This window comes from Lichenostomus cassidix, chromosome 2 (genome assembly GCF_008360975.1).
Source record: "Lichenostomus cassidix isolate B80296 chromosome 2, HeHo_3.0, whole genome shotgun sequence".
Lineage (NCBI taxonomy): Eukaryota > Metazoa > Chordata > Aves > Passeriformes > Meliphagidae > Lichenostomus > Lichenostomus cassidix.
In genome coordinates this window covers 63739282-63754302 of record NC_139482.1, presented here as the reverse complement: position 1 = coordinate 63754302, position 15021 = coordinate 63739282, and the positions used below count along the sequence as shown (strand labels likewise).

At 41.5% G+C, this 15021-nt stretch overlaps 1 protein-coding gene across 5 annotated transcripts; it reads right to left on the bottom strand.

Annotated features, from left to right (window-relative positions):
* Positions 1–4011: 4011 nt before the first annotated feature.
* Positions 4012–15021, bottom strand: RBM24 (RNA binding motif protein 24). Of its 5 annotated transcripts, none has more exons than XM_085051862.1 (5): positions 14438–15021; positions 13782–13905; positions 13466–13559; positions 12633–12687; positions 4012–6091 (listed from the first exon to the last, which is right to left on the bottom strand). In XM_085051862.1, the coding sequence occupies exons 1-5, from the start codon at positions 14603–14605 to the stop codon at positions 5789–5791; spliced, it is 744 nt and encodes a 247-aa protein (XP_084907988.1). In that variant the 5' UTR covers positions 14606–15021; the 3' UTR covers positions 4012–5788. The 5 variants fall into 5 exon arrangements, with proteins under 5 accessions (XP_084907988.1, XP_084907989.1, XP_084907990.1 ...); XM_085051863.1 differs by lacking the exon at positions 13466–13559 and adding an exon at positions 6990–7041 and having other exon boundaries at positions 14438–15017; XM_085051866.1 differs by having other exon boundaries at positions 5817–6119; positions 14438–15018.

The window sequence follows — 15021 nt, the reverse complement described above, 5'->3', positions numbered from 1 at the left end:
GGTGAGCTGCAGATAGAAAAATCTCTCTTTTAAAGCCTTTTCCAGATTTTGTAAATTTTGAGGTGAAAGACACTGGGGTTTTCTTATTTTACTCAGTGTAAGTCTTGAGAAGGAAGTGACTGGGCACCTGCAAGAGCCCTTGACCTGTAAAGAAGTGGGGAGCACATCACCCACAAGAGGCACGTGTAGAGAACACAGAAGAAGCAGGAGGCACAGTGAGGTCTGGTCCAAAGATTAACATGAGGATACTGAGCTAAAGATTATATCAGAGACCTCTCACCAATTAATTTGTATAGCATCTTTTGACTTTCCGATGTTTGGTGATGAAACAGACTTTGGTGGGTTCCTCCCTGTTCCCAGACTGTTTAAGTAAAAAAAAAAGATAGTGTTAGCTACCCCATATTCATTGCTTATCTCAGCAAAATTGGCACGTGGAATTGGGAAATATTCCAGAGCTCATTTACTTTATGTTGAGAAAAGCTGATAATTGTCCCATGTGCACATCTGCATGTTTGAATGCAGTCATGGTTGTAGTTTTCTCCTTATTCTTTGACACTATGTCAAGCTTATTTTTTTCTCGTAATTTTACACTGCACTTTGGAGGGATAAAAGTATCTGCAAACAAGCCCCCAAAGCCCAATCATCAGTCATAGTAAGCATTCTGTAAATTCACACATAACCATGTTATTTTTAAACATATGCAGGCTCTTTAGAACTGAAACATAGGTTCAAAATAGAATGATTTTTTTCACAAGGGTTTGAGATAGCTAGGGTCTTGCTTGGTTGAAAATGCATAAGCATCTGATAAACAAGACTGAGAGGTGCTTTGAGTGATTACATCATTATTTTCATCCTAATATAGTCCTTTCATGTGTCTGAAATATCCAAGAAAAATTAGAATCAATGAAGTCTGGCAATGCCAAATTATGTTCACCAGTTAATAGGAAAATAAATATACTATGAAAAGCTACAATTCTAGCAGCCAGGTCATCAATGAAGGTAGCAATGGTTCCTAGTTTTAACTTTTCCGTCCCTCTGCAAGGAACTCAGCACTGGTCACTTTTCAGTGTAGAAAGTCTTTTGAAGGGTTTGGAGACTCAACTAGATATTGTGTTGTGGGCAATTTCTTGCTGCTCGTATATATGCCATCTCTCTAGTGCAATGCTAACATTTTTTCTGAGTATTCACAAATTTCATAATTATGTGCTGCTATTTCTCAGTTATTTTATTTTGGTCCTGGTAATGTGAACTGTTGGTATTTCACATATATGAGGTGTTACTAAGGTACATTTTATGTACAAAGGTCTGTTCAGATACTCATTTATCAAAAACAAGCATTAGTGCTCATATTGTGTGCCCAAAGCTAAGTTTGCTAGTGGCGCTCACACATTTACATTTTTGCTGACATTATTTATTCTGTCAATTTAGAGCCAGCATGCAATTGACCTTTATAAACTGAGTCATAAACTTTTATTCTGTTTCCATTGTGGCTTACCACAACACAGACCCCTCCAGGGCAGCAAGCATTCCCCTTCACACCCCACCTGGGGGATGTCTGTCACCTCCAGATGGAGGCAGGGGAAGGCCTAAGGACATTGTCAGGGGCACATACCAGCAGGGGAAAGATGCTTTCTTCATCCTGTAGCAAACAGAATCTTAGTGTGCCCATCACTGTGCTCTGCCATCCTTTTAGAGGGACTTACAGTTTTAATTCCTTCTTCATACCATGTCTTGTAGGCAAGCCCCTTGGAGCAAGACCAGGGTAAGGAACTAGAAGAACAGAATAGAAAATGGCATTTATTTTCTAGTCACCTCCCTGCTGGGTGTTTACATGCTTCTTAGCAGAAAGAGCACTACCGTACGCTCTACAAGGTTGCAGATCTTAAGGTTAGATTGCAAAAGGCAGTTCAGCAGCACTTCTCAGCAGCCAGGCTTGAAGCACTCGTTAAGAACCATGACAGCATCAGGCCAGGATGTGAGTGTTCCACTTCTGGAGTTTCATAATCATCCATGGTGAAATGAAGTCTGACCCCAAGACCAGGAAAAATCTTTTCCATCACTTCAATTTCACTGCTCCCTCTTTTGCAGATGAAAAAGACCCTTTTTGTGGATGACAGAGCAGCTTGCATTCTGCAGTCAAGCCTGTGCTTCTGCTGAAGTCACAGTAAGAGTGATAGCAGCAGTGATAAATTTTAGTATGAAGATTGTATGAACATCCCCACATTCCTCAAAGAACTGGCAAAGACTGCCATGCATTTCACACAGCCTTCTTTCAGACATCAGGTAGAAACTCCTTTTGGTCATTGGTGGCTTGGATTGACACTGAAAATGTTAAGTAGTTGTAAAGATTACAAATCCATCATCAGCTGGATCTCAGCAGCTACTTCACTGCTTCCCGGTTCAATTACTATATGCAAAAAGGTGTCCTGACCTTTACGTTTTTATTACCACCACTTTGTAGGAAGGGTTCAAGGACCAAAAAGACTGCCAGGTGTGGACGGGGATTGATTGAGGGAGCTCTTGAGAAAGCTCAGTTCACATAAACCCATGAGACCTGATGGGCTGCACCCAAGGGTGTTGTCATTCTGAGGCTGCTTACTATCATCACTGAAAGGTCATGCAGATTGGGGAAGTCTTCTGTGACTGCAGAAAGGCAGATGATGTACCCATCTTCAGAAAGGGCATGCAGGACCATGTAGGGAAATACTGAACAATCATAGAGTGAGCCATCTTGGCAAAAGTTTCTGGGCACATGAAGGAGCATTTGGCAATTTGGAACAGCCAGCATGGATTTACGAGGACAAATCATGCCAGACCAACTTGATGGTCTCTTGTGATGAGGTGACTTCATCTGTCAAAGATGGGAAAGCAGATAAATGTTGTCTACCTTGAGTTTAGCAAGGCATTCCACCTAGTCTCCCAGAGAGTCCTTGTATCCAGTTTCAAACAGTCCAGTCTAGCTAGGCAAAAACCTAACAGAATCATTGGACAAAAGGGCTTATGCTCTGTCTCCACTGATTACAATGGAGTTCCCTGGGGGTCTGGCTGGTCTGATACCTTCATCAATGACTTGGAGGAAGTGATGAGATGCAGTATTGTCAGGTCTGTAGACTGATTATACTTAAGGGAGGGTGTACTTGAGGCAACAGGAACATCATGAAGTTCAGTCAGGACAGAGAGTTCTTTATCTCAGATGGACTAACCCCCAGGGCTTGGTTAGCTGCTTTGCTAAAATGGACATGGCAGGCTTGGGGAAGGCTGAACAGGAGTCAGTGGTAAATTCTAGCAGCAGTGAGAGTGCATCAGACTGTATCAATAGGAGCACAGATGGCAGATCAAGGAGATTGATTATTTGGTTTCACTCAGCACTCATTAGACCACAGCTGGTATAGTGGGTCCAGTCTAGAGGCTCCCAGTACATGACAGCTGCTGACAGACTTGAAGGACTCCACTGGAGGGTCAGCAGCACGGCTGGAGGTTGAAGCATGAGAATTGTGAAGAGAGGGTGAGGCATTGGGGTTTGTTCAGCCTGTGGAAGAGAACAACAATTTTCCAGCTCCTAAGAGGTTACCAAGAAGATAGGGGTGGGCTGTCGGCCGAAGAATGAGAGATGAAGGCTGTAATGAGCAGGGGAGGTGCTGGTTAGATAGAAGGGGGGAAAAAAATGACATTGACAGGAATAATTAGGTAGTGGAATAGATTACCAAGAAGTGTTGTGCAGTCTCCACATGGGGGATTTTTTAAGACCTGAGTGGACAAAGACATAAGGGACCTCAGACCTCCCAAAGTCCCCTCCATTCCAAATTATTTTATAATAAACCTCAGAATGGATCTTCTCTATCTTCTGTGCAGAATTTCCTCCATGTAATACAGTTCACATCAGTCTGTGTATTTTAAGTCAGTGTCTATGCTGTTATTCACCCCACAGACCAGCAAACCTAAAAGGCTGCCCCTCTACTTTTAACCAAACAAGATCTAAGACAATTTGGGCAAGAACAACACTAGGCAGGATGAGACAACGTTTTTTATTGTTTTAATACAAGTGAATAGATTAAGAGATCTGAAATGTTGTAAAGCAATATACATACTGAATAAATAATATGCACAGGAGAGTCACGTCTACATTGTAACACTGGCTAGTATTCAGAATACTTCAAATAAATCCAGTGACATTGGATAAAGTCCATAAAAATGCTATCCTGTCTTCCCTTGTATGAAATTGTTCAAGTATAAAAAAATCCGATACAGTGTAAAATATTAAATTCCATTTCGGTCAAGAATAAAAATTGCAAGTATTGTAGTTTCACAGGACAATGTAAAGCAGCATTTCCTAGCAAAGAGAAAAATAGTCAGTCTACATACAGATGAGTGAGAAAACGGCACTAATGTATTTGAGAGGTCTACATGAATAACTAGTAGAGGGGAAAAGAATGAACTAGCAATATTTTATGTAAAAACCTAAAAAGTGTTAATTTAAGAGTACCCTCATACAGTGCACATACTGAATTTAAATAAATCCAAGTCAACATCCTTAGTTAATTAGGTTAATATTTAATATGCTACATCTAAGCCTACTAAATAATTTATACCATGAGATGAATACATAATTTTACAGTGTCACATCTAAAGTCGCTTTCTTTAGAGCGCAGCATAGTAAAACTTTCAAAATAAATATTTCTTTTTAAATAGCATAACAATTAAGGCACAGTATAAATCACATACCATTAACCCTTCAAGAACTGCAGTCTTGGTAACAAAAAGTCGCCTTGTGTACTGTATGTTTGCTAATAAATATTTTAAATATAATTCTGAAATAGATATTAAAATTGTACAAATGTATTCAGAAAAGAAAATTCCCTTAAAACAGTTCTTAAAAGGTTTGAATTCATTAGGCTTCTTACTGCCTTTATTCACAAGTTATGAATAGATGCAATAAATAGAAAGAGAAGGCTGTTGTAGTAAAGGGCTGATCCTATTTTAGAATCAGAATAGCTGACACCAGCAGTTAAAGTTTCCCAAAAGTGAAACGGGATGGGGCGAGGGATTAGGATGTGACAAGCTCATCACATGAGCACGAGTGATGTGTTCTGTCCAGAACTGTCTGTGTTATTGATTGTCTCTACAGCTGTTGCACCCCTTACTTCCACATCACTTGCTCCATAGTTCCACTCATCCAGAGGACAGAGAAGAAAATAACTTTGGTGCCTGTCCACCATCTTACTAGCCGGCCATCTTCCTTGAGTTGTTCGGTGCCCATCAGTGAGACAGTGACAAGGTCCTGTCTCACAAAGACAATTTCTGAAAGCTAGAAAGGACAATCAGTGCTTTAAGCTCGTTTCCTCTTAAAATGGATAAAGGTTTCATATTGCTGACTCAGTTTTTTCCCTGGTTCAAACTTTTCAAATACCATTTTCTTACTTATAAAAGGCAGTTTTGCTTCCCTGATACTGTAGAAAGTACGTATTTGCTTTTTTTTTTTGGTTCTTTTTTGTGTGTTTGAAAATAAGAAGTCCCATTGCTACTCCTGCCACTCTTTCATGACAGTACAGTATTTTTCCCCCCATTTTCTTCTGGCTTGATACTTGAAACTAGACATGCCGCACTACCCTTCCCCTCTAACAACATGATTTGAATGCATACTGTATGAAGACAGTGGAATAAAAATAGTTTTGCAATAGCATCGCTTTCCTTAAAGCTCCTTAGTTACTATCAATTGTCTCTGTTAACTACTTATACTGGAAGGCTGAGAAGAGGAAGAGAGCACGAACTTCCTTGAGGAGTCCCTCTGCTATTGCATGCGGTCCGTCTGCAGCTGCTGGGGCTGGTACTGGCCGAAAGCTGCCGCGGCCGCCGCGGCCGTGCCGGGCGCTGCTGCGGTCAGGGGCTGCTGCACGGCGTAGCCGTAGCCCCCGGCAGCCACGTAGCCGGCGGCAGCGGCCGGCGAGGCGGCGTACGGATACTGCTCATAGGCGGCCGCCGCCGCCGAGTACTGCGCGTACGCCGCTCCGGTGTAGTCGATGTAGGGCGTGGTGGAAGCAGCGGCTGCTGCGGGCTGCACGTGGGGAATTACCACTCCGGGCTGCACAAAAGCCTGTGGATAGACATAGTGAGCGGGTATCCTGTTGAAAGATGGGAGAGGGAGTTAGAGTTGGTACTCGAGTCAAGTGCCTAAGCGTCATATCCATACTCCGAACTAAAACAAACTCAATTTAGTTGTTGTTATGTGCATAGGGTTGCCACAATAACTTGGCTCAATCGACCAGTTATCAGTTCACTGGCCCAAAGAGATGCATCACTCCAAAGCACAGTGTTGTAGCCGAGTTAAGTCAGAGTGTTCCTCCGTGTTCCTTGAGGATAGTATCTTTATTGCCATTAAAATCTTTAGAAGGACCAGTATTACTGATGTCAGTTTTAAGACAACTCTGAAGGACTAAGCTTGATTATTCCATATGGAAAACTGCAGTACTTGTTTTTCAAATCACCTGCAAGTAATTTTTATTACCCTGCTTCTCTCTTAACTACTTGACTCTTAGTAAAATTATTTCCTGCAACACTTTTATTATTAGTAACTGAGCAGTTTGACAGCATCACTATAATGAGTTTGACAACAGCCAATAAAGCAACAAAATGGTTTGAACCCTGACTTTCTGTCAAGTCTTCCCAGGGAGGCATGAAAAAAGCGTATTGTGGCAACCCTACTTAAGTTGCTATGCAGACTCAGCACACATTAATTTCTCTGCAACCTCAGTCACCCTTATTAAAAATAAGAAAAAAACCAACACAGGCGACAAAGGAGTTTAAATAGAGTTCACAAGTGTGGTAAACACAGCAAGAATCACACTTTCCAAACGAACGATAGTGCAGCTCACTCCGTCACAAGAGGCCATTGAGGGGAAGCTACATAGATGCTATTAAAATCCATAACAGTGACTCCTAAGTACATGTGCATCACACTTTTATAAAAGTTTGTAAGGACACAAGGGTCAAACCTGTTTGATTATCAGGTCACTGATGTCCTGTTTTGTGCCAGCTTGTTTATTTCTATGCAAGACATACAGCATAGAGTTTTTTGGGAGGTGGGCATAAGGTTAAGTCTAAATAGATCTGGTGCTTAACAAAAGCAAAAAAAACCACAAATTTATAGCTTAAGAAATAACAATTCTGAATGGATGAGTACACACTTTCCCATTTTCTCCACATCATAAAATTTGCTTTCTTGGCTCCTTTACTTAGCCCTTTAGTTTTAAAATTTTGTCGTATCATTGTCTTAGCACACAAGAGTACATACATGTTAATCTCATAGTTGTATTTTCTCATACAATATTATTTTAGAAAAATAATATACTCAGTATAATTCTCATTTTACATTCATAACCCTGTCTTGCATCTGGATTTCCAAGGAAAAGTCCTTCATATATGCAACTCCTTCCCATCCAGTGAATCTTTGTAAATCCATGAAAAATTTCTTGTGCAGATTCACTACTATTTCATACTGAACTTTACCTTTACAGACAACTCTAAAGACTGCACCAACCTTTTAACACACCTTAAGCACAGATGAAAATTGCAATGGTAAAAAGTGTCTTTTATTCTCCAAATTCAATATTTCATGGGAAGAGTTTGTTGGATTTTTTTTTCATTTTTAAAATAGCTTCAAGATGTACTTAAGTGGTCAACAAGGAAACACTGGCAATCAGAAGGGACACTGTCAACTAGAATCATAGCAAAACATAGTTTAAAATAAGTGATAGGCTTTAAAACAGCTTAGTTTTCTTTTTCAGAAAAAAGAGCTCAGTTGACTGAATAGGAGTATTAGCAGAGAGAAATGTTCAGTTGCCATGTTTAAGACATGAACACCACAATCATAAAAACCCAACATGTCAATGAAATTTATTTCCTACTGTGGGAAGGAGAAATGAAAAAAAAAAAAAAAGTAACAAATAGGGATTGGGAAGGGAAAGAAAACATAAAACAAAACCATAAGTTGGGTTTTTAACACTCACCTAATTTATGAAGGGATTAGCCAGAAGTGCATTTGAAGCATACTTAAGCTGGCTCTGTGTATTTAAATACACATCATTACCTGAGCTCTCCATATGGATGAGCATAAGCAAGCATTTTGTTTTGGTCACCAACCAAGTACAATTTTAATAAACGTAACACCATATTGCTTAAGAATTTAAGGAAGGAGGTATAAAAACAAATTTGAAGTCACCAAGAGCCTCTTTTGCATCATGAAGAGTCCATTTAACATCACATCAAAGGAATCTTTACATTCAGCACTTATGGAAGAGAGTAATTCCAACAGAAGAGACAGTAAGCAAGCTTATCAGGCTGCTTGTGTCAACTTGAACTGATATTACTAAGATTTTCTGAAGACACTTGGACACTCAGCCATATCCTTGAACAAGACAGAAAGATACATGTGCTTCCACTTAAGCTCTTGTGATTTGGCTTATTTAAGCCAAGAAACTAACAGGTGGTGATGTTATGAAACATTATCTGTTTGCCACATCTTACCCTACAATAAACATAAAACCCTGTGCAGACTCCTCTCCACCATGCCATTTCACACAGGATGATTGACAGCATAAGCTGCAGTGGGGCTATTTTTGATCATCTGTCATGCTACAACTGTTTTGAGTCAAGTAAAATGGCTTTATATGGCCAAAGTAAATTTCTACCTACTGCAGAGGCCAGGACATGAAGATCTCAGCCATTCAGAACCCAACTTCTTTTTATGCTCTGCCAGGTCAAAAGCTGAAAAAGCAATTCCCAGTTACGCTGGAAATCCTTAATATCCTTAATTTTAAATAAAAACTGCTGTTTTACTTTTGAGAGTAATAATGTGAGAAATGCATAGGATTTAAGCTCTCTTTCCTGGCAGCAGTTTTTATTTTGGAATGTGTATTTACTGTTTTATGCTTTTGCAATAAAGGAAAATGGAAGGCATGTTTAACTTTAGCAGTAACTATAGCTTTGAGATACTTAAAATTCAATGACCTACCCCCCTGCCATGTGCCTTAAGACCTTCTTTGTTGTTATAACAGAAACTTTATGTTTAACTAAAGACCTCAAAAATAATCCTATAAGCAACAATAAAGTGAACGATAATTTCAAAGGAAAGAATGGACTTTTTAGACTAATGCTGAGAGCTGTGGCATATAGAAATAGTAGTAGTGCATCTTTAACTCTCAGCATTACACTCTCACAAAAGTAGATATTTAATTCTAAACAAAATGTTTTGCTTTTGCCCTTGCATGGCATTGTCTGCTTTTGTTATTAAAGAGTACATTTTCACCAATTAACACCTTTCCTTTTAACAGAAATGGGTTACATAAACATTAAAAATACAAGACCCTTACTATGTTTCCTTTTATCTGATAACCACTAAGAGGACATAACAGCAGGCTAACTTCTGACTGTTCCTGCTTCATTCCCTCTTTTCAGACTATCTGTAGTCTGGTATTATATAGGTCTTTTGATCACTAACTCAAGAGGGGGCTTTTCCTTCTCTCTTATGAAAGGCAGCTTTGCCTAACTCTTGGAAGATATCAAGCATGTCGTATCAGCTAACCATTTGATAATGAACTTAATAACTTTGGATTTAACTCTGGTCTTACTGAAAAGAGTGGGAATGTTTTCATTTTGATCAAAATACAGGTTTTAGACACAAAATAAAGAAAAAAATCTCCACAACAGTTATGTCCAACACCAGTATCTCTCTATAACCCCTAATTTTCCCACCAATATTAAAGTAAAAATTACATTAGCAAAACAAGAAAAGCTATCTTGGGAAACAAAGTCATCTTCCCCCTCCATAAATTCCTGTTAAATTCAGAGATACCATTTTTATAAACAATCCTGAAAACAAAGCTGTATAAATAACCAGTCCCATGAGCAAACAGCTTTCTATGAAACATACCAACAGTAAGATAGATGCTGAATGTAAAACGCAGGAAGAAATGTTATTTGGTGGATGAACTGATCTCTGCAGCACTGAATGAAAAAACTTCCCTGCATTTTAAATGCGTCATGCGTTGAACTAATCTAGTTTCTGTCTCCCTCCACCACAACAGTGTTTTACTTAAGTCAGAATATTGAACTTCTGCATCTTCTCAGTAAAAGTAATACATCATAATCAAATTATTTTAAGTTTATTATTTGATAGATGGGAAAACATATGTTGTGGATGCCCCATCTCTGAAAGTGTTCAAGGCCAGGTTGGATGGAGCTCTAAGCAACATGATCTAGGGAAATGTGTCCCTGTCCATGACAAGGGTTGGAACAACATGATCATTAAGGTCCCTTCCAACCCAGGACATTCTGTGATTCTGTGATTCTAAAACATAGCTGACCATACCAAAATACAGCAGCACCTCATGAATTTGCACTGTTAGGAAAAAGCCCAGAACTCAACCACAAAACATCTGAAGCTTTTGTGTATGCATTAGCTGAGTATTGGTAGTGAATCACCTCTACAGCCTGTTTTATGCAGCATATTAGTGAAGTGTACTTCAAAAGTGCAACTGCACAGGAAGAACAAAGGCTTTAGGTGACCATGTATTTCAGTGCAATCCATGTAGCAACCTCTAAGAGTGAACTCTTCAACAGAAGGAGATTCAAGTAAGCACAGAAACATCCCCTCTTACTGTCAATGAAGTGAATGAAGACTTTCATTCAACCTTATGAATGCTGTTCTTCTTAATCTGAACTACACGCTTTAGATAAAGGTACAAGTCACTAGGAATTTTGAGGAGGAAGCAGGATTAGTAATCTCTGTTGTTTAGACATAGTAAAAGAAATGCAAGAGCCAAGGATGAAAGATTCCCAATTTCATATATACATGACTCTGAGACCAACATTCCTTCAGATTTATGTGCAATGCATTAGAGATACAACCTTATTCAGCTTGCTGGAAGGATTTCCCTGACCTAAACATGGTTTACATGATCTATTGTTGGTTCTGGGTAAGGAAAACAAGAAAGACTCCTACATTTGTACAGTCTTTTAAGCAATGGACTGCCACAGGTCCTCCTATTCTGTTGTGCTCAGCAAATACTCAGTCTCTCCACAGCTGACCCCTGCACAATTCAGTAGTTCCCTTTTCAATAAGTGTTTTAACAGCTCTGGAGAAGAGGTGTTCTGCCTCCTGCCTACCTTAGTGCAGGTGTCATAAACTGATCGCTGCATACACACTGTCATCTCCTCACACTTCAAAGAGCAAGCAAAATGCAGTAGAGGATAATCATCAGAAGGTAAAAAAACAAACAAACAAACAAAAAAATCCCAAGAAGTCTTTTACAGCCTCCTCACTCTCAAAAAAATCAACTCTCCCTTTTAAAATTACATTAAGTTTCTAGGAAAACCTTTTCCTGTGGTTTTCAGGATAGGAACTGTTTCCTTCCATTCTGACAAATCAAATTACTGAGAAGCTATTGTTGCTTAATAAAAGATACGTATGATAGTCTAAAACTGTTCTAATCAAATAAGCAAAATACATTTGTGATACATTTTCCCTACTTTATTGTTAACTTATGCATTAATTAGCAAAACGCACTATTTCGCAATGAGTTTCTCAGTCAGTGTGCATTAGTGAAGTGGCACTCTATGGAAAGCTTAAAGCAGACTTCACCTCCTAATGATATACCTATAAAAAGCAAGAGTTAGATCCACTTAGGAATAGTTTATACTCAATTTGAGGAGAAATGCACTACATATTAAAGACAGATTGATGGAAAAAAAACCCTCAAATTAGAAAGCCCAAATGGACGCACATTGTTAATAAGGAGCTCCACATCCTTCCCAAGAACAAACTCCCCCCAAAAATTATGAACATGCAAGCAATACGTTGATTTACTTAAAAATCAAGAAGTCACACAATTTAGCACTCACTACAAAATATGGTTAAAAAAGTCACAGGCTACAGCTTGAAAGCAAGGAATAAAAAAGGCCCTTTGCTCCCCATGGCAAAGTCACTCCTCAACAACAAAACCAAAATTAAAAAGACCCCCCCAAAAAACTTTCACTACAGCTCTTTCAATTAAATAAAAGCACACAGTTTAGCTATCAACAACACTTCATTACTGTAATAAATAAATAAAAAAAGCACACGGAGGTCTATTGACTATATGAAAAAACATACATGCATCGTTAATCACCATTTTAGCTTGTTTGTGTTTGAGTCTACTGGTTACAGAGTTTAATTCCAAACAGAACTATTCCACCTCTTATCATCATATCCTTCTGATCAGTTATCTTAACTGTAAACGATCCCTGTCAGATTAGAAAGAGATAAATAACATTGAGTCAAGCTGGAAAAAGAGAAATGGGGCACAGCAATCTTGCATCAAGTCATACCTCCTTGTTTTATCATAGGGTCATATGGGACTGGACTGCTTAGTCGGAAGGGCCACGTCCCACACAACTTGACTCAGCTGCGGCATTTAGAACATGACCGACAAGGTGAGCACATTTATGGGTATACATTTATAAATCTGAGAGCTTCAGCATTGCTGGCTAGCTTTAAGGATGCTACTGCAAGAGGCCTTCAACGATCACACTTTTTCTTTCCTTTTTATTTTAAAAAAAGATTTTTTCCTCCCCTGTTTGAGGTCCCATTGAACACTTACCCAAAAGGCCTCTGTATGAGAGCTGGATGAAGCTGCTGGACACCAAAGGCAAAACCTACCAACAAAAACACATCACATTCTCTGTATGGGTGGTTTTTTTGCCACTTATGCTATAGACACACACACACATACACACACACACAAAATGCATAGTAAGAGCCTTCAGTAACAGCCTGCAGTAACGTCTGAAAGGCTGTAGAACCAAAACTTAGAAAGAAAAATGTATCAGACCAAACACACACAGGCACACAGAACTTAAACCAGTAAAGCACACACTTTCCTAGAGATGTTTAGGAAAATTACTTTTTCTGAACAAGCACAGGGTTTTTGTTCACATTTTACTTGGTGCTCCATTCTGGTCTCTATTTTAGCTTCTGAAGGATCAGATGATACTTTCCATTCCTCTGTGTATTTGTGTAATTTCTACAGACTTAAAATTTGTGTCACCCCTTCTCATGAGGACTTAGCACAGGGGGTCAAATCCCAACTTCATTTCTGTTCTTCACACACCCAAGCATAAACCCAGTCCTTCCTTGGCGGGCACTTAATTAATTGCACAAGTGTTCATCAGGCTAAACATGGGGGAATTCAGAGTGGCCTCCTTTAGAGCACAAACATGCACACACTCCATACTCGTCTCACTCTTGCTGCAAAGCAGCAGTCTGGGAAGTGGCTAGGACATCAGATTGTTTCAGATGTAGTCTTAGGAAGAGCCATTTCATTTTAAAATCTGCGTAATAGCTCCCATCTGCTCGAGAAGTTTGCATTAAAATACTGTTTGTAATAATAAGACCGCACACATTAGAAGCGATTCACTCCTAGGCCAATCTTACCCTGCAACGATACTGTAAATGGTCAGCGCCACCACATTCCCAGCAGCAGGAATAACCAATGAAGTGTCTGAGCTGTGGAAGTCTTCCTGGGGAACTACACATATTTTATCTCTGGTTGCTTTTGTTTTTTCAATAAGGCACATGTGCAAAATAGCCAGAAAGTTATTACACGCTGCATTTAAAAATCAAAACCAAAGCACGCCCAACTGTGTGCGTACTTCAGGAAGGTGGAGGGCAGCACTACCTTTTTTGAAGTTTTACTCTCTTCAGAAACCTGAGGTATGGAGAGAAAAGCCATTCGGGGCCGCTTCCTCACCTGGCTGCATTATCCGCGGCTTGGCACCCAGGTACGCCAGGTTCACGTTGGCTTTCCTGCCATCGATGATGGGGTTGGGGTCCTTACAAGCCCTTTCAGCAGCAGCTCTGTCAGCCATGGTGACCTTAATGGGCGATGCCGCGCATTAGATCCCTTTCCGCGGGGAAGCAGAAGCCTCCCGCCCGCAGGAGCGACCCGGCCATACCCCCGGGCGGCGCCGGAGCGGCGAGGGGCCCCCGTCCGAACCCGGGCCCTGCCCGCCCGCCGAGCCGAGCGGGGCGCCGGGAGCTGCGGCGGGCGCAGGGCGCGGGCCGAGCTCCGCCGCCGGCAGATAAACCCCGGAGCGGCCGTATCAGCGAGCAACAGGCGCGCTGGCGGCGTGCGAGGAATTGGGCAATTCCCCCCCTCAATCTCCTTTTTCAGTAATCCCCCCCCTCCCGCCTCTATCCAAACTCCCCAGCAGGGAGAAAGCAAAATTTTAAAAAATTAAAAAAAAAAAAAAAGAAAAAAAGAGAAAAGCAAAGAGCCGGACGCTCGGCACCCCCTCCCGCCCCCCAGCTCTCACAGCGGCCCCCGCGGAAGTTTCCCCGTGATGCCCCCCGGCAGCTGCCCACCCGCCCCGCCGCCCCCGCCCTGCCCCGCGCCCCGGCACTTACAAAGCCGTATCCCCGGGACTTGCCCGTCTGCCGGTCGGTGATGACCACCGCCTCCTCGATGTCCCCGAAGACCTCGAAGTACTTGCGCAGGCTGGAGTCGGTGGTGTGGTAGGGCAAGCCCCCGACGAAGATCTTGGTGTAAGTGGTGTCCTTCTGCGTCGTGTGCATCTTCCGCCCGGCCCTGCGAGCCGCGCCGCGATCTGCACCCACGCGTGGCCGCCGGGGCGTGCGGGTCCTGGGCGGCGAGACCCGCTTCCAGACTCAGCCCCGCTCCTTTTTTCCTTTTTATTTTTTTTTCTCCTCTCTTCCCCCGCCCCCCGTTTTCCCCCCGCCGCCCAGCTACAATGCAATTCCCTTCTGCCTTTGCAGACCCAGCTTCCTCCTCCTTCAGGAGCAGCGCCTCGCAGCCTCCGGCGGTTTTGAGGTAGGTACCGGCAAAAGGAGGAGGGGAGGCCGGGCAGCAGCCAGCCTGGCGGCCGTAGCGCTGGAAACGAGCAGAAGCAGCAGCTGGAAGAGGAGCGCAGGGCCTGGGCTCTAACAACTGAGTGGCCTCCCCCTCTAAAAGCCACCGGGTCGGGCACTCT